General features: G+C 43.0%; 1 protein-coding gene across 2 annotated transcripts; it reads right to left on the reverse strand.

Moving 5' to 3' along the window:
- Positions 1 to 1904: 1904 nt before the first annotated feature.
- Positions 1905 to 21890, reverse strand: fxr2 (FMR1 autosomal homolog 2). 2 transcript variants are annotated; one of them, XM_085349729.1, is made up of 17 exons: positions 21187 to 21890; positions 17851 to 17903; positions 14204 to 14297; positions 12831 to 12902; positions 11572 to 11720; positions 11314 to 11407; positions 10143 to 10259; positions 9880 to 10050; positions 8712 to 8790; positions 8484 to 8593; positions 7925 to 8011; positions 6491 to 6707; positions 6179 to 6358; positions 5519 to 5710; positions 5293 to 5397; positions 5103 to 5191; positions 1905 to 4613 (listed from the first exon to the last, which is right to left on the reverse strand). In XM_085349729.1, the coding sequence occupies exons 1-17, from the start codon at positions 21235 to 21237 to the stop codon at positions 4503 to 4505; spliced, it is 1971 nt and encodes a 656-aa protein (XP_085205855.1). In that variant the 5' UTR covers positions 21238 to 21890; the 3' UTR covers positions 1905 to 4502. The 2 variants fall into 2 exon arrangements, with proteins under 2 accessions (XP_085205855.1, XP_085205853.1); XM_085349727.1 differs by having other exon boundaries at positions 8436 to 8593.
- Positions 21891 to 21972: the final 82 nt, after the last annotated feature.

The following is a 21972-nucleotide window of genomic DNA, read 5'->3' on the forward strand; positions in this document are numbered from 1 at the left end:
TGTGTACAAAAAGCAATTACTAATGTAGCTAGATCTTTTTACATGAGGTTGCAGTGCATTATTAAACATTACTTATTTAGCATCAGCATTAGATTATTAGAATGACATATTCTTATGAGTGAAACTAAGACTGTTTTTCATCATTGAACCACTGCTTTACTTTTGCTAAAATGCCCCTTAAAAACTTACAACTTAAGACATTTATTTAGCAGTTAGTCTGCAAATGTGACATAACAGTAAACTTCCAGTAGAGGGAGACGCAGACAGAAAAACGCAAAGGAGTTGACTCATCATTACTTAGGGTAACTAATCAGGTGACACCCCAGTTTTGATAAAATCACTTCTTTATCTAACAAGGAGGAAACCTGCTGAGGGCAAGCTGTTGTGAATGTGTGTCTCAAGCCATAAAACCTTTTTATGTAAGATGTCATGCACAGTAGCACCAGTTGCCTTGAAGAAATAGGCTGATGGTAAATAAAAGGATGTTATACTACTGGCCATATATATCAATATATTTTTCCCAGTGTGTGAGTACTGCATGAATTTCCTTTTGTTTTACCTTTACTTATGTAGCCTACATTGTTATCATCTACTCATACTAATGTTTGAGGTGCATTTATATTTATCACTCTTTAACATCTACACATTATAATGTCCCCCAACAGAATGTTACAAAAGAGCCAATGTCCAGTCTCAAATCCTGGATTATACTGGACACTAATTTGGCGAAACTCTGGGTATAATATACTAATATCCTTACCTGCTGAATAAAGTCTTTCATTTTCCCCCCAAAAAAATCCTTTTTGTATCCACCATCAGATTTATGTATGTACGTAAAGTCAAACTCTGCAAACACAACCATGAAAGGATGTTTCTCCACCACCCTGTCTCTAAAAGCTTGTGACTTCTATCAGTTTTAATGCAGAAGCTGCTGTCTATCAAAGAAAGCAGCCATATTCTTGTATTATAGTACATTTCTCTCTTCTTGGTTTATTTCAAGCACTTTTAATCACACATTTGTCTCTTTTTGCTTTGAAATTTGATCAGCTGCGTTTTCATTTATAGCGATCTGCACTCATCCTTAAGATGGGCTGACCCGGTCACTAAAGAGGTGATGACTCACCATTTGTACGGGCAAATAGAAACTATGTTGCTGTAAATACCCCGCTGAATCACTACTGTGTAAAAGTACACGTTTTAAAGAGACATTTGATCAGATAGAGGGTGGGGTCTCATATCTGTATTAGACATTTAAAGTATTTTACTTTAATTATTCCATATCACAATAAGTCACCTTAACATGCTTTATATTGTAAAATAAAAAACTTAAAATATTACAGCAGACCACCCACTATGAGCAAGCACTTGGTGACAGTGGGGAGAAAAAACAAAAAACAAACTTTTTAACAGGAAGACGCCTGCAGGAGAAGACCAGGCTCAGAGAGGGTTGACTATCTGCCATGAACGGTTGGTAGAGTTGAACAAAGGTCTTAAATCCCTTTAAAAATCTGTTCTTTCAGGTGCAAAAATGGTTCTTTGAAAGATTTTCCTCACATCTAATTAAACCTCACTATGCTCATTTACTGAAAAATTTTTAATGAAAAAGAGGGTAGGAGGGGGGTGTGTGAGATAATGGCCAACCAAATACTGGAAATAACAGACGATGCTTCTTTAAATTCAAAATAGGCTTGCTTAAAATAGCCTGGGACAAATTTAACACTGCAGTAGGAACAGTTATATCATCCATAATTTTTCTTTTTACAACTCAGAAGACACCATTGTGATCGTCCCCTAATTATTACACTGAAGTACACTCGCATCAACATAACATCCTAATCTAATGTGGTTTGTTTCGTATATGTTAAAAAGAAAAAAAAATGTATACCAAACAATGAAAAGTCCTTTATTGCCATCAGAACATGAGTGAGAAAACCAGAGACAAAATCTGACAGAGTGAGGAGTCGACTGTACAACCAGCATCCACGCAGACGCACGTGCGCGCACGCACACACACACGCAGCAGTCTTTCAACAGGACGCGAGGGATACAGATACATTAGGGAATACAGTACTCACACAATGAGGTATAAAGGTAAACACAAACATACCACGCAAGGCTTCATCCTCCACTCGCACACATGCAACTGAACCAAGGTACAAATACTCAAGTGTTCGATCATCCTCTAAAAACACAACATACAGGTGAGCAGAAATGTAAAACAGCAGCATCTGGGTCATCTTGAGTCAACCACACTCCCATTCGTCTGTCTCTCAAAACCTTTGGTCATGTGGATGCTTGCTTGTCATGCACAATGTCGCCCTTTGTAATTTCACAATTTAACACTTTTGAAACTCTGAAAACTTGTAAGTAAAAGGAACCGGTCCCTTCCTGACTCGTACCCGCCAACAGAGTGTGTGTGGGGGGTTGGGGGTCTGGGCAGATATATAAGTATTGGAGGGGGAGAGAGAAAAAAAACAGAAAAATCAGTCACAAATAGTTCTTTTTCCTCTCTTCATGGTAGAGTTTCTACGTTAGTTGGACATTCAGTGTGTACATTAGCAGCAATTCTAGTGAATGAAACAATGGCTTTGTAAGTCAGATTAACAACACCCCTTTTTTCCTCATGCACAGGACAGGCACCACCTACTACTCGAATGGCCATGCAAGTTAGAAAAATAGACTGCAAACTCACAAGACAAGAGAAATCAAAGTTCATCTCCACAGAAGAGGTTGATTTCACTTCAGTTTTTTATTTCATATTTTCTACGATGTGGAAAGAGCAACAAAAAGAACTTGAGAGCGACAACCAAGACAACAGTAACAACATGAGCAGAGAGCCGCTGAGGTTTTCGAGTCCGTCTCTTACTCCGTATGCCGAAAACAAAGAAAACAAATAAAAAATTACCCCAAACCGCCAGGTACAAAAGACGGACAACCTCGCTCGCTCAGAGTTTTTGGGTCCTCTACTTTTGCACTACGCGGGCAACCACGCCGACCTGGTGTGTGTGTACCTGTAAATGTGGGCCTGTGTGTCGTGTGGCTCTCATGTCATTTTAAGCTGTCCCGTTCCCACAGTCTGCAGTCTCCAGGCCCTCCCCACCCCTTCCCACGTCACTAGCAGCACCCGTCCCAGAAAAGGTGGTCGCGCTCCCTCCCCCCCCTTTCGTGTGCGTCTGGAGCTGTGCACTGCAGTGGTTTTAATCAAGACACTAAGTGTGGCTGGAAGCTAGCGCCGCCGCCCCTCTGACACAGAAAGAGGCACGGTGTAGTTCTCTCTAAGTCGAAATCTTAACAGTTCAAGTGTGCGGTCGGTCTGGTCTCAGCCCATCCTGTTTGCGGGGCTGCACCGGGGTGCCGGCCCTGGAACAATTCCAAGGACCTGAAACAGGCGAGAGGAGGAAGAGACGCATGCCGTGACAACGCCCCTCGGGGCTACGTTAGGTTTTCCCCACGTCATCCGCTCTCAGTTTAAAATTTTTGTTGTTGCCAAATGTCTCAACTGTTCACACACAGACAGACACACGCGCCGACCCCGCTCCTCTTCCATTCCCCCACACTTACCTCCCCTAACGCCGTCCGTTCTACGCGGAATGAGAACAAGCGCCTTGAATTTCGCGTTTGGCACCAGATTGAATTTTCCTCACATCGGCCACCCACGCCATCTGTTTCTGCATCCTCTTTTTTTTGTTTTTGTTTTTCCTCATCACTCCCTCACAGATCTGTTCTCTCCTTCAAACCAAAAACAGAAAAAAAAAAAAAAAACCTGGAAGAAGAACTCATTTTCTTCCCCTCAAAAACAAACTTAATGGAAAAAAAAAAAAAAACTCAAGTTTTTTTTGTTTTTTTGTTTTATGTGTTTATATATATATATATTTGTTTTTCAAATTCAAGGCACAATGTCTATCTGTATTCCAATCCGTCTTCACTCCCAGGTTCAGTGTGCGAACATGGCGTCACATGAGCCGGACTGTCTGCTCATACAGCTTTACATCTCTCCTGTGTGCACTTTAAACACCGTTATAAAGAGATGCGTCTGTTTTGGTTGAGAGAGCGACCGCCGAGTCGAAACCAGTGATAAACAATGAACAAAATTAACATTAACAGAAATAAAGACAAACAGTTCAAAACAAAAAACAAACAACAACAACAACAAAAAAAAAAAAAAAAAACGTCTCGTCCTGTTTCTCGTGTTTCAGTATTTTTAAAAATCAAGTCATATCCACCAGCTCTTTTTTGGCAAGCTAGTTGTTTTTTTCCTCTTTTTTTTCTTTTAAATAAGCACTAAGTACTGATAGATAGGATAGCATACACCGTTAACGTGTGGTTTTAAGTAGATGCGTTTGTCGTTTTTTTGTACTTTTTCACTCTCGTAGTATGAACTCAGGTATTTTGTCAGGTACTTTTTCACTCATCTGTTTAAGGTTTAAGTTAATGCAAGCAGGGACAGAGTTTGCCATGGAGTCTTGCTCTAGACTTGGGTTCGCAAGGGTTCGCTCGTCTCTTTATGAGACCCCGTTGACCAAGGTCAGGGTCTCGCTGGGCGAGGTCAATCCTTTGCTGGGGGAACGCGTCGAGGGCGTTCGCTCTTCCTTCTTGGCGGTGGTGCCGTTCTCCTGTGGGTGCAAAACGTAGATCAAAGTGAGAATTGTCACTGAGCTAAAGCTGAGATCACTGCCTTGTTTACCACAGAATTAGATCATTTTTCTGCAAGCAGGAGGGGAACACGGTGTAACTATGCTTTTTTAAGTACATAATAGCTGCCCTCACCCTGAGTGCTTCATCTCATGAACAAGCTAAAACTGCAGTAGCCCTTGTTCTGCTCTGCTGCCTTGGTGAACGTAGCGTTAAGAAAGAAAGGTGATAACCAATGCTGTGAGAGATTATCTCTGAGGGGCGTTTTAGTTTCTGTCATGGCAGCAAAAGCAAAGATAGCCTGGCTAAGTTCAGCCTGCTCTGTGAGAGGAACTGTCCCCTGGTGAATCAATCACCTCATTCACTTAGAATGAACGCAAATGACAAAATGAACTTCAAAATGTAGCCGATATATAACCGAAACATCGGGGGTGGGGGGGGATAGTGTCTGTGCATATGTCAGCTTGTACCTTGGGCTCAGGGGCAGCGTGGTTTTCCTTCTGGGGCAGGTTCTGTCTGCTCTGGGACTCGGCGCGGGATATGTAGTCAGCAACAGTCACTGGAAACATTGAAGTCTGTTAGCTAGAACAGCAGCTGGGGTGTGTTCATTCTGAAAGTGGAAAGTAAAATAGCTAAACTAGTAAAAGGACAGCAACTCACCACTTTCTGGCTGTCTGTCACGGCTGGTTGAACCTCCCTCTGGGCGGTTGCCACGGTTACGGCGGCGGCGGCTTCGGTTGCGGCGCTGAGGCCGGGCTTCTTCATCTAACAGTCAAATTAGAAAATGTAGATCATCTCCCTCCAAAAGTTTCGGATTTCTGCTCGACTAACCACGAACGCACGGCAACAAGTTTCAACAAGGAGAACGCACCACTGCAACTCTCACCTAGTCCGTTCTCACTCGGGCCGGCCTGGCTGTCCGACTCTGCAGCTGCGTCCATGACACTGGGCTCCTGGTCGTTCCGGCGGCGGCGGGATCGTCTGCGGCGGTCTCCCATGCCTTCACTGATGTCTGCGTCAGCCAGCTCTCCTTCACCCTCCAGCAGGGAGTATGGATTACTGTCTGGGTCCTTCAGTACTGTTCAGGTGACAAAACAATAGTTTAACACTTGTGTATCATTTCTTCCATTTAATGAGTGCAGTTTTAACATAACGACCTGCAGTAAACCTTTTCTGACTGAAGGATGAAGCTTAGAGGTTTTTCAGGTTTTTCCTCTTCACTTCATTAAGAGGACCACACCTTTCAGGCTCAATTACAAAAAACTGCTTGCCCGCTGCTTCTCGGAAAATCTTCAGTAGCTGCTTGCACCAAAAATACATTTGGTTTCTTAATCTTAAAGTTCTTATATAGACTGTTACTAAGGTGGATGTTCATGTTAAACTTAGCAGTCATAAATAAAGAAGTCAGCTCAAGTAAGCTGCAAGCTCGGGCAAGCTCAGGCTTCAGACAGCTGTAAAGAGAAGAAAATTGTTTCTCCCATTCTTTGTTATGATCTTTTGGGAGAAAAGAGATGCCATATGTGTCATTAGGTACAAAGAGGGTTACCTGAGCTGATTGAGTTCGAAGGCTTGGATCCTGGCCCTCCGCGACCTCGTCCTGAGTTGGATCCTCGGCCCCTACCACCCCGTCGGGATCCCCTCTCATCGTTGCCTATTCCACGGGGCCTCTGGTCTCGCTCGGTGAGGTCCTCTGGCTCAGAGGCATTGGACAGCTCAGAGTTTGTGCCTGCATTAGGTAGACAATCAAATAAAAAATTATTTTTAATTTATTTCATGACTGAATCTTATGTTGTACTATTACTGTATTGTATTATTACAACCGCACGTTAAAGTCAAATTTGAACTCTGTAACTCTCACCATATCCGGAGTACTGACTGTTGGAGGCCCTTCGCCCTCTGCCGCGGCCCCCGTAGGTTCGAGTGTGGAGTGAATTGGTGCTTTCATCTGTCAGGTAGCCTTTCTCTCGATCAACACCAGGGCCCCCGGTTCGGCCGGTAGGCGCGCGGTACCCAACCCCGATCTGACGGAGCTGCTCGTCAATCTGCAGGCGCTCAAGGCGCAGCTGCTCCACCTCCTACAGGTCGGGGACAAATCGCATTTAAGAGCCTGTTCCGCGAACAGAAAGGACTCAAGAGTCCACTCACACAAGATTATTCTGTTGGGCCTAGAGCTCCCATCCGTTGTGGGCCTTGCTTTGCTTTGGTTCTCTTAATAAGCCTACTGCTCACCACTAGGTGGCAGCAATTGGTGAAGTTCAACCTGAGCATTCTCACAGAACACCCACTTGTGTTCACCTAGTGATTTTTAACAGATGGACCGGCTGACTGCGATAAACATTAATTCATAGTCGAGGGTTGAACAAGCAGCTGTATCTGTCACACAGACACAGGCATGCCTGCCATCAATTACAGTCTCTTTTTTTTAAGCAAACTGCTGCCTTTACACTTTTAGAAATGCACCCCCCCCCCCTTACTAAATCTCTAAAGGATAACAAAGAGCTCCACAGTCTGCTTGCTCACATGTTCTCAGTCAGTTCAAGTCACAGATGCTGAGTGGTTCTGCAGAGATTGTCCAGTTGGTTGGATCTCTGTATCATCTTGCTGGAGAGGATACCACATAAGCAACAGCCAATAAACCGATAACCTCTCCCACAGCCCTCTAATAAAACAACTTGACAGCAGGGATAAACTTAAAGGTATCAGTTTATCAAATTTGATGACACCTTCAATAAATTAAAAGCTTTTTTTTTTTTTTTTTAAATAGTAGATGAGTGGGCAGTGGTGACTAATGGCAGTTTAGAAGTGGGTGATCTAGAGGAGGATTTAGTGGGGAGAAAGGTCTCAGTTCACGGTGTGACAGCTGTCTCCACCAATGACAGCTGAACCTCAAGGGAAGTGTGAAGGAAGGGAGGGGCGACAGGAGGGGGTCTGATGTTATTTTTGAACACTGAGGGTCCAGATAGCTGGTAATCTATACTCAGGCATACTCTCCACCCCATCCCGTAGAGAGGAGCTATTTATAAAAGCACATGAGGTAAGGGCAAAATAAGGAGCTCTCAGCAGCTTTCCTCATGTGGAGCTGGAAAGTCGAGAGACAGGTGACCGATACACACCTATTCCACGTTCCCAAAGAAGAAGAAATAATTGTTGTGGGATGAACACATGTATTCAAATAAAGTCGAGGTGGCAGAGACAGAAAATACACTGTTTTTATCTTTTTCTGTCACAAAAAAAAGACAAAAAACAAAAAGCAGTGGTGCCATCTACTGGTAAAAATGGAAGACTGACAAACCTGGAGATAGGACACGTGGTACTCCAACAGAGCCTGAGCGTTGCTGATGTTCTCCTTGGTTCCCACAAACACAAAGGGAACCATGCCCTGAAACAACAGCAGAGAGTGGGGGAGGAATTAAAAGCTGAAGGTCTTTTTTTTTTTTTTTTTTTTTTTTAAAGAAAGGAAACAGATAATCATCAGTTTAAACAATGAGCAACTATATACTTAAATTGCACACTCAACAGGAGCATACCAACCCATCAGACCACAGTTGGCTAACCAGCCCAGTATAACATATATGCTGTGCAGTGGGCTGTGTGTGGAAAGCAAAGCAAACTCTGTGACAAAACAAGATACAAAGCAGCAGCAGAACGAACAGAGTCAAAGCAGACAGCACATGGGACGCTTGCACGCTGCTGCAGTTAAGTAGCTTTTCTGATTGGAGAGACGAGGGAAGATGGATGGTGGAGGGGGGAGGGTTGGGGAGGTTATAGGAGGGTCTGGGAGAGCAGCCGATCGGTCCATTCACCTCTTTGCTGCTGGCAGTGTCGTCCCTGCCAGCCCCCTGCCTGCCTACCTCCTCGCGGGGAAGCTTTTTGTCGTTGTCTCCCTCGATCCTGACACGGACCACGCCCGACTTGTCCACAATCTCCTGGATGACTTTGCCGTTTTTGCCGATGACTTTGCCTGCGCAACGGGGAAAGCGGAAAGGGTGTAAAGAATGTTCCAATCAGGAATATGGTGTGGTGATGAAGCAGAATGTCAGCAGCAAAATGAACTCAGGAATGTTATGTTGTTCACTCACCTACAAGGTTCCTGGGTACCTGAAAGTAGTCTTCCTTGAACTCGAGATACTCTCTGGCCTGCTTCACTGCCTCTGGGGTCTGTAACAACACAAACAATGCAGTGTACGGCACATAAGAACCAAAATGAAAGTATGCACAGCAAAAAGTTTTTATTCCGTTTCAGTGCATTATTCTGCACTAAAAAAGAACCGTGGCCCTTATGAAGTTTCAATTTTATTTATACAGCACTAAATCCCATCAACAGGTGTCTCTACCTTACAGTAATACAGAGAAAAATCCCACGAATCAAATGACTCCTTTTCAACAACCACTTGGCAACAGTGGGAAGGAAAAACTCCCTTTTAACAGGAAGAACCCTCCTACAGAACCAGGCTCAGAGAGGTGCAGCATTCTACTGTGACCGGTTGAATGTCGGGGGGGAAGACGGACACACTGTGGAAGCAGTGCTGCTCTAGCCAGGACTCTGACAGCTTTGCTCAGACTCGGATGTTTGCAGTACTTCTGCATTTATCCATTCGTTGTAAGCTAGCGAGTTCTCATTAACTTCTGCCTGCTGTGCTGCCCTCTCTCATTCAATAACAGCCACATGCACAAGTCTAGTGACCAAATATACAATCTAAAAAGTTAGTGCTTAATGCAACTCTCACATTAATTAGATAAAGTAATTAAAATCTGTTTCATTATTATTATGCATGTTTTTAAATTATTATCTCCAGTGGCTTCTGGGGCAGGCGGGGGTGACCAAAGTCCAAATCTGAACACAGACTTTGACAAGCAGGCAGTTTAGTTTCTCTGCATTTCTACGCACTGGCAAAAACTGTGAAGAGTCAATATTCTCAATCCATCACTCATAATCTTATGTTTTAAGACATCCCTACATCCAATAAATCACCTCATGTCGCTAATTAGCCTATAATTGCCATCTCACACTGGCAACAGCCTGAATGGATCAACTGAATTGTTATTCCATTGATCCAATCAGGATTAAAGTTTTAAAATAGTAAAAGAGAACCAAACAAATGTTATGGTTTCAGTGCTTCAGATGATATTTGCCCACCTACATTCACTAACAGTGAACTGTCAGTGCTGTATGTAAAAAAGGATCATTTGTTTTCTCCTGCTTGCTTCTCCAAAAACAGTAGCAGAAAGCCTCCTTAACCAGCGTACCTCTCCATAGATCCTGAACGTGCAGCTTTCCTCCTCCAGCTCGATCGCTGTAACACCAGGCACCTTCCTCGCTTGCTGGATGTTGGCACCGTGGGAGCCGATGGCGAGGCCCATCAGGTCCTCCCTGACCCTCACCTCCTCTTGGTACGCCGATGCTAACTGCTTACTTGTCTAGGAGAGGGGAAACGCAAGGTTGCTTGCCAAGATGCATGGCTAGGATTTAAATGATCAGGGAGACACATGTAGTTGACAGAATGTATTACCTCCAAATGTTTGGTGGCTTCTTCATTGCGGGACATTAGCATAAGCTTGGTACGGATGCTCCGGAAATGCATGTCGCTCAGAAGAGCTGCACGCTTTACTGTGGTTTCATTTGTGGACTGAAGACACAACATAAGACACACAAGGCAACAAAGGTTCAGAATCAGGTAAACTAATACAACAAAAGCCATAACCGACTCGTAAAGACGATCCAGACAGAACAGACATTCAATGCCCAGAGCAAGAAATGCTTTGAAAAACATGTTCCTAAACCACAACAGACAGTCATCCGGGATGTGTAGGGCATGAACCCCTTATTAGAGAGCCCTGAACTGAAATTTGGGTTAATTCTACAGCGGTAAAAGATGGTGGTAGAAGTCAAACTTTAAGGAGAGGGAAATTAAAAAAAGGTTTTTAAAAGTTTATTTTGGGCCAAAGGCTTCACATTTTTAAGTGGCTTTTATCAGAGTTCTCTAGCAGGCCCATAGATGTTTTTTTAATTGAGATAATGCTTTAAAATAACTGCCCAAATAAAGCATTGCAGAACGGCTGCTGTGTGGCCAGACTTTTTTCTGGTAAAGTTATTCAGCTCTAGCAAATTTATAAGACTTAAGGTCTTCGCAATTTACGATTCACACTTCTCTTTATTGACCACAATCCAAAGCACTGCTAAAATGCTCTTTCTGGAGCTGAAATGTAAACTCTTTGCCATCACTATGACACAGTTGTAGTTGAATTATTCCATGATTCAAATATCCCTACGCTGGGCCCAAACATCCAGGAGTTTGGATTTTAAGATGTTTTTAAAAGTTAGTCATCTAGTGAGCTCGACTTAAAACTGTTTACTTTCAGGGGATCGCTTATATTTCTTAAATACAGAAGCATTAGCAGAAGTATACAGTCCTATAGCCTTTACAAACATTTGTGAATGAATGTCTACACACTCAGTCACAAAGTAGCAGTGTGTGTATACGGTACAGTACTTTTGTGCATATAATGTTAGCAGCATTATCTGGATTCACATCTCTTCGTCTGTCTGCCTTCCCTGATGTTCACATTTGCGAGTGAGATTTTTTGCTGCTGCTTTGCATCATTCCTTCACGTGATGACATAAAACAAGGCCATTAACTTGATCAGGAGGCGTCTGCTGAAGTGTGTGTTCAGAGTACTAACCAGCACGATGAGCTCATGTGTTTGGGCACTGTAGAAGATGCAGTTGGCTCCGATTGCTTTCCTGAACTCTTTGTGAATGTTGTCGTTTGCACAGCTGTCGATAAAACAATCCAGAGCAGGGTCGATCTCGTTATTCGTTTGGCAGCACCGAATCATCATTACACGCATGATTGCTGACAACATATGAGAACTCTAAGGGAGCAAAGTGCTTGGATGTGTAGAGGCATGAGTGAGGGGTTGTTTATATGCAGGACTCACATGTCCCTCAGGTCTTCTGGGACGGGGATGGGGATCTTGTGGAAGGTGTTTCGAGAGGCAGGGCTGTTGGGGTTTAGAGGCCTGATGCGCTCTGACGTGACTATCTCGTTGTACGTGGCGTCGCACGCCGCATATTCGATCACATAGAACTGAAAACAACACGGGAGATACAGATTTTTAATAAAGTAGACAAAAACACAGATATATAAAGCTCCGATGGAGTCAAAGATGTCTCGAGATGCACCTCTGCGTCTTGCTGCTAATAAAACTACACTCTGTTGCTACTTTCTTCTATTTCATATACATAAAATCAAGTGAAAGAAGATGCATGAGAGTAAAGATACAGAAAAACACGACAAGTAGTGCAGAAAGAGTGCAGCAGCAAGACCAACACTGCACACTCCACGCTCAAAGGACTGAATTAAAGCCATCAGTCAATGCTAGACATTCCTGCAGGCTCTTATCAGACTGCTCCAAATAACAGCACTACAGCAGCAGCAGCAGCTCCCTTGGCACATTAGCCCTGCATAGCTGTCCTTTCCATATCCCACTGACCCACTATTCAACCTGCAGCTGGTGCCTGAGAGTCAGAGCTCCTTGTAATTATCTGAAAAATTTTAAAAAGACTGGTCCCGTGCAAATCCACTTTGACACAATAGGTCAGGGTGCAGAAGACACACAGAGTGAACGGGACAGGTAATTTGAATGTACAATGTCAGAGTCGATTAGGACAAACTCTTTGGGCCCATTACCCAGCAGCACTTCTTACTACTGGCCTATATTTATTTTACACACAGCATACTGCAGTACTCAGAGCTCCATAAAGACTTACTGGCAGTACAGCCAGAGGCAAAGTGAAAGACGACTGCTTACTGATTAATAAACAGAGAGGAAGCTGACCTAGGTGGATTCTATCACCGCTGCGTGATATCGTCTTCTCAATTATGATAGTTCCTTTCAGCTGAACAGCTCAGTGAAAGCCTCAGGAACTTAGAAACAGGAAGTAACTATTGAGTTTTCAACATATCCACAAAACAAAGATTAGGCTGGATTAAAAGAACAACTGTGTATTAAAATGTACTGAAGTGTTGTCTAATGATGGGCAGACGTTCAAACAGGGCTTGAAACGCAAAGGTAGAGGATGTTATACATACTAGTCACTCTTGCTTTATTATATAAGAGCAGGAAATATAATTTCAGTTTGTGTGTTTACCCACTTATCTCACTTGTTCAAAGATTTACTCTCAGCAAACACTTACTTCTCCCTTCATCATTCTGACCCGCGCCAGCCACCAGCCGCATGGCTCCTGTTCGTTGGCCCTGGAGTAAACCTGGAGAGACAGCGAATAAAAGCTGAACCACAGACAAAAGACAGAAACACGCTCATCCACTTTAAAAAAAAAAAAAGACTAAAAATCAAATAAATAAATAAAAAGCATCACCTTGAAAAGAGAGAATGAAGCTGTTTGACTTTGAATGGGACTAATTTAACCCAAGACACCTCAGGTATTAGTTTAGTGGTTAGTAAAAACTTAACGAAACACTTGTATGAACAGCTCCCACTAATATTATGTGGATTCCACATCTATAACTCCCATAGTCCCAACTTTAAAAGATTTTTGGCACACCTTAAAAAAACCGTTGCAACGAGACATTTCTGGTACTTTTTATCTAGAGCCACGTGTCCTTAAACTTGCATTTCCATGAAAACAAAAACAAAACTCTTAATGCTAAATAGATGCAGATGAGAGGTCTCCACGACTGGGACGTGTTTCAGTTATGGAGACATCTCAAAACAATCGAATGCAACACTTAAATGATCTGCGGGGTCCTCAGATCTCAGTCAGGATTGTTAAACTCACATTAGTGACAAAAATTCTAATTTAACTATGTCACTCTGTAAAAAGCGTGTGGGCTGGATCTATGCTATCGTTTTAGAAATGCTTTTTAAGTCCTTCGTAAAAGACTGCAGACCAAACCATGTTTATAAAAGCCTGAACACAACACATTTAAACAGTTACTTGATGGATAAGCACATATTCAACAGTCCAATAAACTCTGCCACACAGTATTTGATGCTTTTTATACAACTTCCTGTTTGTTACTGTTAAATGATTCCAGCTAGCGGATTAACTTTGGAAGGAACTGCTTCTTTCATTGGCTGTTAGAGAAACGGTCAAAAACACGTTTATTGGGTCTGAATACAACATCACCCACAGCAATAGAAACACATATGCACACATTTTATATACAATGTGTTTTAGATGTGACCTGTAACGTATTTAATCATTATATCAAGATCCATGATTCAAACTTCAGGCTTTTTAAATGAGCCTCAGGAACTCAGGTCATGTCTGAAATCACTGGGTGTATAGCAGACTATGTGATAATATACATCACATAACATAAACTGTAAGTACTTCCAATTAATAATGTGGAAAAAAGTATATGTGATCTAAAATGTGTACCTATCAAAGACTTCAGAATTTTCCAGGATTTTTGAAACGACAGGTGAAAAGTATCGGCGAATAATTATCTGACTGTCGGAGTGAAAAACAAGGCCTTGAGACATAATGTCGGAAAATTTATGTGTATGAGCTGAGTCAGACATATGCAAAGAGCCAGGCCTCACCTCCACCTCCTCTCCTTCACCAATTTCCTTGTGATAGTCGGCTGGAGGAGGCAACCGCACGTCACTGAAGGGCAACTGTCTCTCTGGCTGCCAGCTGTGGAGGAGACAAAACACTTGTCAACCTACCGACAATCACAGGTAAATGAAACGCTGTTGGCTGAAGCTCTTCTAAGTCACGTCACACTCGGATTGTAATGGTATGGGTACGTATTACCCACTCACTGCTGTGTAGCACATTTACAGACATAATAACAATAACAGTTTTAAAGGTTCATTAGGTTTAATGAGGAAGCCCAGGGACCGTGGCTGGTCAGTAAGTGGAAAAGTTGTCATTTTACACTCAACAAGAATTTAAAAATGACTCAGAAGCAGAAAAGTGAAAGACTTGCAAAACCTAAAGCTTGAGATTAATATACAGTATATAGCAGCTCATTCAGTTTGATCTCTCAACTAAGTTTTTATAGGACTTTTCTTTTGAGAGCTTCCATCCTCCTTTGTGTTTTGTTTTGGTTTTTGTGGGTGGAGCTTTATTATGTGGTGTGGGTGGAGCTTTTATTATAGAAAGTAGCAACAATGCTTTAACATCGATAACAAAACAAACCAAAGGCATACAAATATCCTGATGTTTAAATTTTTATCCTCTACAGTCACCCCAGGACAAAGAGTATCAAGACTTGTTGTTCGTGTTTGTGTAATAGAACAACATAAGCACAAAATCCAGCTGTACTATACTTGAGCTACAACAAACCAACCAAACCACACTCACCAGCCACTCTCTTTGATACACCTTGCTAATATTGGGTTAGACTCCCTGACACAAGGCAGGATGGGATCCATCCTTTTGTTTATGCCCTACCAAATCCAAGACTCCTCAGTCTTGGACTCCTCCGCAGTGATTTTCCAATTTTCTCTAATCTGCCATCGGTCAGCCTGTGCTAACTGCAGCCTCAGTTTCCTGTTCTTAGCTGGCAGGAGATGCACCTGGTGTGGTCTTCTGCTGCTGTAGCCTGTGTGCTTCAAGGTTCATCAGGTTATGCATACCTTGCTTGAACAAGCAGTTATTACTAGTTACTGTTGCCATTCTATTGTTGTGTAACACTCTGGCCATCGTCTTCTGATTTCAACAAAGCATTTTCACCCAAAGGCCTCTTGCACCGGGACGAGCAGGGCGAATGGCCGGATTTGAGTCTGACCCGTGGCCCTTTGCCACATGTCTTCCCCTTTCTCCTCCCCCTCCCTCCCTCCCTCCCTCCCTCCGCTTTCCTGTCACTCTTCACTGCGTTGTGCAGTAAGGCTGAAAAAGGCCACACACAAAAAAAACAAAACAAAACAAAAACCTCTTGCATTGGGTCACTGAATATTTACTTTTTCTGACCAGTCTCTGTAAAGCCTAGAGATGGCTGTGAGGAATATACCAGTAGATGAGCAGTTTGTGAAACGCTCAGAACAGCCCATCCAGCACAAACCATGTTAAAAATCACTTAAATCACCTTTCATCTCCCATTCAAACGCTCGAACTTCACCAGGTTACCTGACAAAGTCTAAATGCCTATATAAATTTACTTGCTGCCATGTAATTGACCAATTAGATATCTGTTAATGAGGAGCTGAAGAGATGCATCTAACAGAGTGGTTGGTTACTGTACAAAATGCTGATGCTTCCATACACTGATAGAATAACTGTGCACGTGTCCTTGCTTACGCAGGTTCTCGCCGGGAGATCCCTTTTTTCACACCATTGGAAATAAAAACAGAGTTAATGTTGCACGTGTCAGATCAGGAACTCTGGCAAGAGGCTTATCAAGCACTTCACTTCCTGGTTAAATAAAGTTTTAAAAAAAATAATAGTCTATTTCATCTTTATCAACTGCACAATTGATTTTGCCTTTATGTGTGATAAACAGAGAAACAAATATTCATTCAGTCCAGTCCATTGAAAGGCTTGCAGCTGTGAACGCCACTCTATTAAAGCAGAATCCTTTCAGATTAAGAAAGGTTAGAGTCCAGATTTTTGTAAGGATTTCAGTTATTCTAAATTCAATTAAAAATAACCTCACTTTCTTTGAGTTAGAGGCATAGGGTATTTAACTTGTGTGGTTCACTCGTTGGCTTGGAACATCTCGAACTGGTAACCTGCACAGAATTTCGCTACCTTGGCTCCCAAGATGCCAAAACAAAGAAGTTATCTGAAAGCCGCTGGTTTATAAAGCCTTGATGGGTTGACGGCTAAAGCTTGACTTAAGACTACTTCCCATCCTTAAGTTGTGGTGGAGGGTTAATGGTACAGGTTACGACGTAGATCTGACGCAGACGTATAATTCACATGTAAGGAACATTTCAGTTGCTACATTATGAACCATACAGACTCTGCAGGTCATCGAGGGCCAGTTTCATTTATGCTCAGTCAAAATTAAACATGGAGATGCAATGTTTAGTTTTTATGCCGAACAAATTATCAATGAACTCCCAGAAACTGCAAACTGCTGCAACTCAGACCTTTCAAATTAAGCCTGAGGCACTTTGTTTACCACTATTAAATAAATTAATAACTAACTTCTTAAACTGTGCTTTACCTTTACTCCTTTTCTAATTGTTTTATTGGTTAAATTTAAACCATAAATTTAATTATAAGTGCCCTTACACCGTCTCATGCTTCTCAACTTAGCTCATAGACTGTTACATTTTATGAAGTACTTCTGATTGCCTTGGGGTTCAAATGTGTAGTAAACTTAAACTTGAAACACTTGGTTGAATAGTTTGATATTTTCATCAGTTTTGCCTCCCCATTCATTCTGTTGGTAGATAGCAGACAGCAAAGTGCATCTGCCTTAAGCAACCAAGTCACGATTTTCAGTGCAAATTTAAATCAGTCAACATCAGAACAAAAAATATTTTCCACTAACCAAGTCTTAATTCTTTTTAAGACCTTTGATGGATTTACGTAAGACCTTTTGCTTCTATTAAAGATTTATTTTTAGATTGATGAATTCAATGCCTTTTAGAATAAGGGTGAGTAGGGACCCTTCAAAATGAGTCATCCTTTTTTAACATTTATATTCTAATCACAAACAACAGAAAATGACATTTATTAAAAAAAAAAAAAAAATTTATTCCAGGCTTCTCATTGATTTTCTTTCACAACCAAATTGTGGTGACCCCAAATGGGTCTCATCTTTCACTATAGACCAAAAACGTGTACAGTTCATTCACCATCTTATACAACCAGCTGCTCCAACAACTACGTGTGCTAAGGGAAAGTAAAAGGAGAAGGAAGGATGGATCCCAAAAATGACACAGGCCACCCTGTTGCCACCCCTCCCGAAGCACATACCATGGGTCACTATTTTTAGGAGCTCCCTGATCTACACGCTGAGCCAAGTAGATAAAGAGGGACGAGTTGGGTGGTGGAGGGGTGGTAGAAGGGGACAGTAGGTGGGGCTTGGAATATAGGAAAGCATGCCACCAGGGTGGTGGTGCGAGAGGTGGGGGTTAGAGCAGGAGGTGAAAAAACTGTTAGACATGTATGGACAGCTGCATGCCAAACACAGGTGCTGAACAGGACAATTTTTGATGCCTTGCAACATCCTAAACCAGGCATACTGCAGCTAAGGCTAAACAGGAGAGGTGCACAGGAAGAGCATACTTACTTGTTTTCAAACACAATTGTGAGCGAGTCTTCGTGGACATCTTTGATATAACCCTAAAAGACAAAAGAGAGAATTTTTATTCCCATGAATGCACAACAGAAAGACAGATGGGTGGGGCTGTGAGCATTTGATTTTTTTTTTTGTGTACATGTAAACAACACAGGCGGCTGTGAGCAATGTTAGACTGATACTGTGACTGGAAATACAAAAGGGAAAAAAAAAGCGCATCTTGGGCTTTTTTAGAAGCCAAGACATCACATCGCTGACACAATTCTCTGGCTGTGAATTCTGTGTTGGATAAAGTGACGAGGAACACTGACTCCTCCTGACAGCACAGACAGCCGGGAAATCTCTCACACACACGCTCACTCCCTCTCTCTCACACATACACACACACACACACACACGCGCAAACAACAACAGAATTAAAATCCAGAAGCGAGCCCTCTTCACTGTGTGTTTGTGTGGGAGATTTAAAGACAACAATTTTACACAGGACTGTTCAAATGAGTGCGTGTACAGGCATCCGGGCCAGCCTATAGGGGACAATCATTTGCCTGCCCATTACGAGAGATCACTTTAACCTACTACTCGTCCATCATGGCTGTCCACAGATCTGTCTCAGCATGCCATAAATTTTAAGCAACCTACTCCCCATTTGTGGTGTGGGTGTGTCACGTCTCTCGGTGTGACACGACCATATATGGGACAGAGGGGTTGTACAAGTATTCTTGATGGTTTGTACTGTAGGGGGTGGGGATTCACCTGCTGGAAAGATGCTAATGTTGACCTGAACCTGGATAAAATAAATGTTTAGACACGAGGGAGATCCTGATGCTCCAAAATACTGAGGTATAAATTTATACCGCAGTATTTTGTTTCTCATTGATTATGAATTAAAAACAAAAATACCTATCAAAAAAAACCTAATTTAAGTATAAATTACAAGATTCATTTTTATTTCAAAGTTTGCCTTCGATCCTTTCTGTTTCAACTTTCCCTAAAGCTAGATGGTCAGGTCACTGTTGCAGCAGTTTGATGTCATCCGGCTACAGGACAAAATCCAAGCCTGCTGACTTAGACTGCAGCAAACGGTGACATAGTTCTGGTTCTGGTGTTGGAGGGGCATCTTTCACCAGTACCTGCTACACTGTAGCTCATCAAGGCTGCAGAGCAGAAATTAAGTCTGTACCTTCAATCCAAGACGACACAGCTGTGGTCTAGCCGCAAGATAAGACAATTACTGGAGATGCAACTGATTTGTGCTCCATTATTTACTGTCACAAAGTATGTATAGCATTAATTATTAAATAATTTAACAAAGTGTGGGTGTGCGCCCTGGGTACGGAAATGCTGAGAACACATAAGCTCCACACGGGAATCATGATACAGGAAGACGGAAACATGATACCACATTAAAAGTTTTCTAAAGCCACTTTGGTTTTGGTTGCATAGATGTCACACCATTTTTATTTTTTTGCGGTCTACTCTCAGATATTAATGCTAACCACCACTGCCTCAGTTTTGAGAAGGTCCTGGTTAGCATTCACACCATCCATCCCTCTATACTATACGTCATCGCAGGGTTCCAGCTTCAGAGCAGATTGGCCTTTATCACAGAAGTCAGCAATGCCAACCGATCGGAGTTACAAAGTAATCACCCTTCAGTTTCCACAGATCACATGTGGTGAGACAGCTGTGTGCATGCCCTGTCAAGTTAACTGCCCCTTACACAAGGCACTGCTAGGTTTGTACTACAGTTGCCCGTGTCCACACTTCAGCCTTAGGCCAGCACACACATGTGGTCACTAAGATCATTTGGAGAAAAGATGCCAGGTCTGCAATATTCCTCTCACAGATTTTTCAATATAACCAGCCACTGATCAGACTGGGCTTATAATAAAATATAAATAGATGAAAAGAAGGCAGTTTAATGCACAAGCTTCAGTGACATAGAGAAAAAAGGGAATGTCACAATGTTTAAAAATTAGTCTTCTCAGTTTTCCCATTGTGTTTTCTGCTGCAAAAGAAACCATATAGAGTGCCACTTTCCTGACACTTTAATAAACACGATGCCCATTCATAGCTCAACAGAAAACAAAGTGGTAACGGGGTGAATGGTGGTGGAATTGAATAAAATCCTTTTATACCCATGTGCCAATCACGACAGGAAAGGAGGAAAGTAGCAAAGCTTTCACCCCACTCACCTCCATCAAGGGCAAAAATATACACTAAAGAGAATCGCAGCTATGTGTCAATGACATCGGCCGAAAGAGCTGTGAAATAATGGACACAGCAGCGTTTCGTGGAAAGTGTTTGACGCCAGAGCCAAACTGTCACCCCGTAAACCAGAACAACAGGTGAGGCAGCATGAGGAGGGTAAATATAGGGTCATCACTAACCCACCATGTGCTCCACCGGCCAGCTGAAAGGTTGAGGGAAAAAAAGACTGAAGACGCAGGCAAAGAAATGGGCTATCTAAAAAGCTGAATCAAAGATGTTCTCTAAAACTAGACAGAGTTGGTGAGGGTGAGTAGGGTTTATTTCCCTATCCCCCAAAACGGTTTAGTGTCTCCTCAGTCTGAAGCTGCCCCTTAAACCTTACAATCTCTCGCAGAACCAAACCTGTGAGCCTGACCACTTAAGACATCTGAGAAAAAAAACAAACCAAAACATGCTTGATAGTATAGTTTGGCTGCCATCTTAATGTTACGTCGTAAACAAGCTGTGACACAGCAACAACAAAGACCTGAAGTCATGTGTCTGCATGTGAAAGTGATCTTTCTGTTTAAAATCAGGCAGAATTGAAACCAAAAGCGTCAGTCAGGGCAATAAACATGAGACACGCGGTACAGCGCTGTAGCTGAAACCTGGGCTGGGCTACAAAGCAATTATGAAGAATGTGAGCTTTGATGTAGCATCACATCACACTTGCACGTAGGAGCTGCACAACAGCTGTCTGATCAGCAGCTCGCTGCCCTTTTTAAATGTTTCCATCCAGGGTTTCATTAGCGGACCTGCCGTGTGTCGCTTCAAAACTGTTTACAGCGTGTTTTCACGCTGACATGTGATAAAAGAAAATGAACACACATAGGCCATGCATGGTGATGTCAAGTGTGCCTAGCCTAACTGCTAGCTACGGCTAGCTGCCTACACCACAATGGCCAGCCCTAATTGAACGCAAAACCATCCCTGTTCGTCAGGAGTGGACCCACGCTAGCATTAGCAGAGTACCAGTTAGCGAGAGCTGAGCTCAGAAGAGCGAAACCTAACGTTTTGAGAAGGAAACAAAACTTTAACTGGGACAGCTAGAAACTACGTTTGTAACCTGGTTACCTTGTAGAAGGCCCCGTTCGAGCCGCGAACTTCCACGGCCAGCCCGTCCATACTTGTCGGTAGATCCCCACGGCTGTGCTTGTCTGTAGCCGCTGTGACTCCCTGCGAGTCCGGTAGCGTTACCACCCCCAGCTTCGCCGGCCCCTCGCCGCTACCCGGCCGCTTGTGGATTTCCAGTGTTTCGGGTGGAGGAAGAGGGGCAGAGGTGATGGGGTTGGGTGTGATGGTGTCAACTAATGCAACGCAGACGCCGTCTCCAGCACCAGTGAGGAGGAACCGCTCTCTGTTTTTGTCTCAGTGTCGGATTTGATTGCCGCGACCTAAAAGGGACCGCCACGAGCGATGGCGAGGTCTCGACGTGCGCGAGGAGAAACGAGCTAATGATGCTACCGCTGAGGATGCTAGCTGATGGGCAATTAGCTGGGAGGCTAGCTATCAACACCTTGATCCCGTCTGTTTTCAGGGATGCTAGTAGGCTAACATTTGATAGCCCGGCTGCGTTTGCCTGGCTGTGCGTGTGGCGCAGTCGCTGCGTTGAAAAGATTCTTTTCACAGAAGTCGTCACCGGGGGTCGCTTCTTCGGTCTATGGTGTAATTTTTCAGCGGCGTTTCTTTCCCAAAAAAAGCATTCGTGATGCACTAGCGCCCGGCGATTCCTTACTCCAACTACCCGTTCCCTCAACACACACACACGCCGATAGAGTGAATCAGAGAGGGACTGAATGACCTCGAACACCCCACCCCTCTACACGGAGACCCACCTACCGGGAAGTCCAACGTTATAAT

Source organism: Diplotaxodon limnothrissa, linkage group LG3 (genome assembly GCF_057381915.1).
Source record: "Diplotaxodon limnothrissa isolate DT_005_m linkage group LG3, D_limnothrissa_male_GT1.1, whole genome shotgun sequence".
NCBI classification, from domain to species: domain Eukaryota; kingdom Metazoa; phylum Chordata; class Actinopteri; order Cichliformes; family Cichlidae; genus Diplotaxodon; species Diplotaxodon limnothrissa.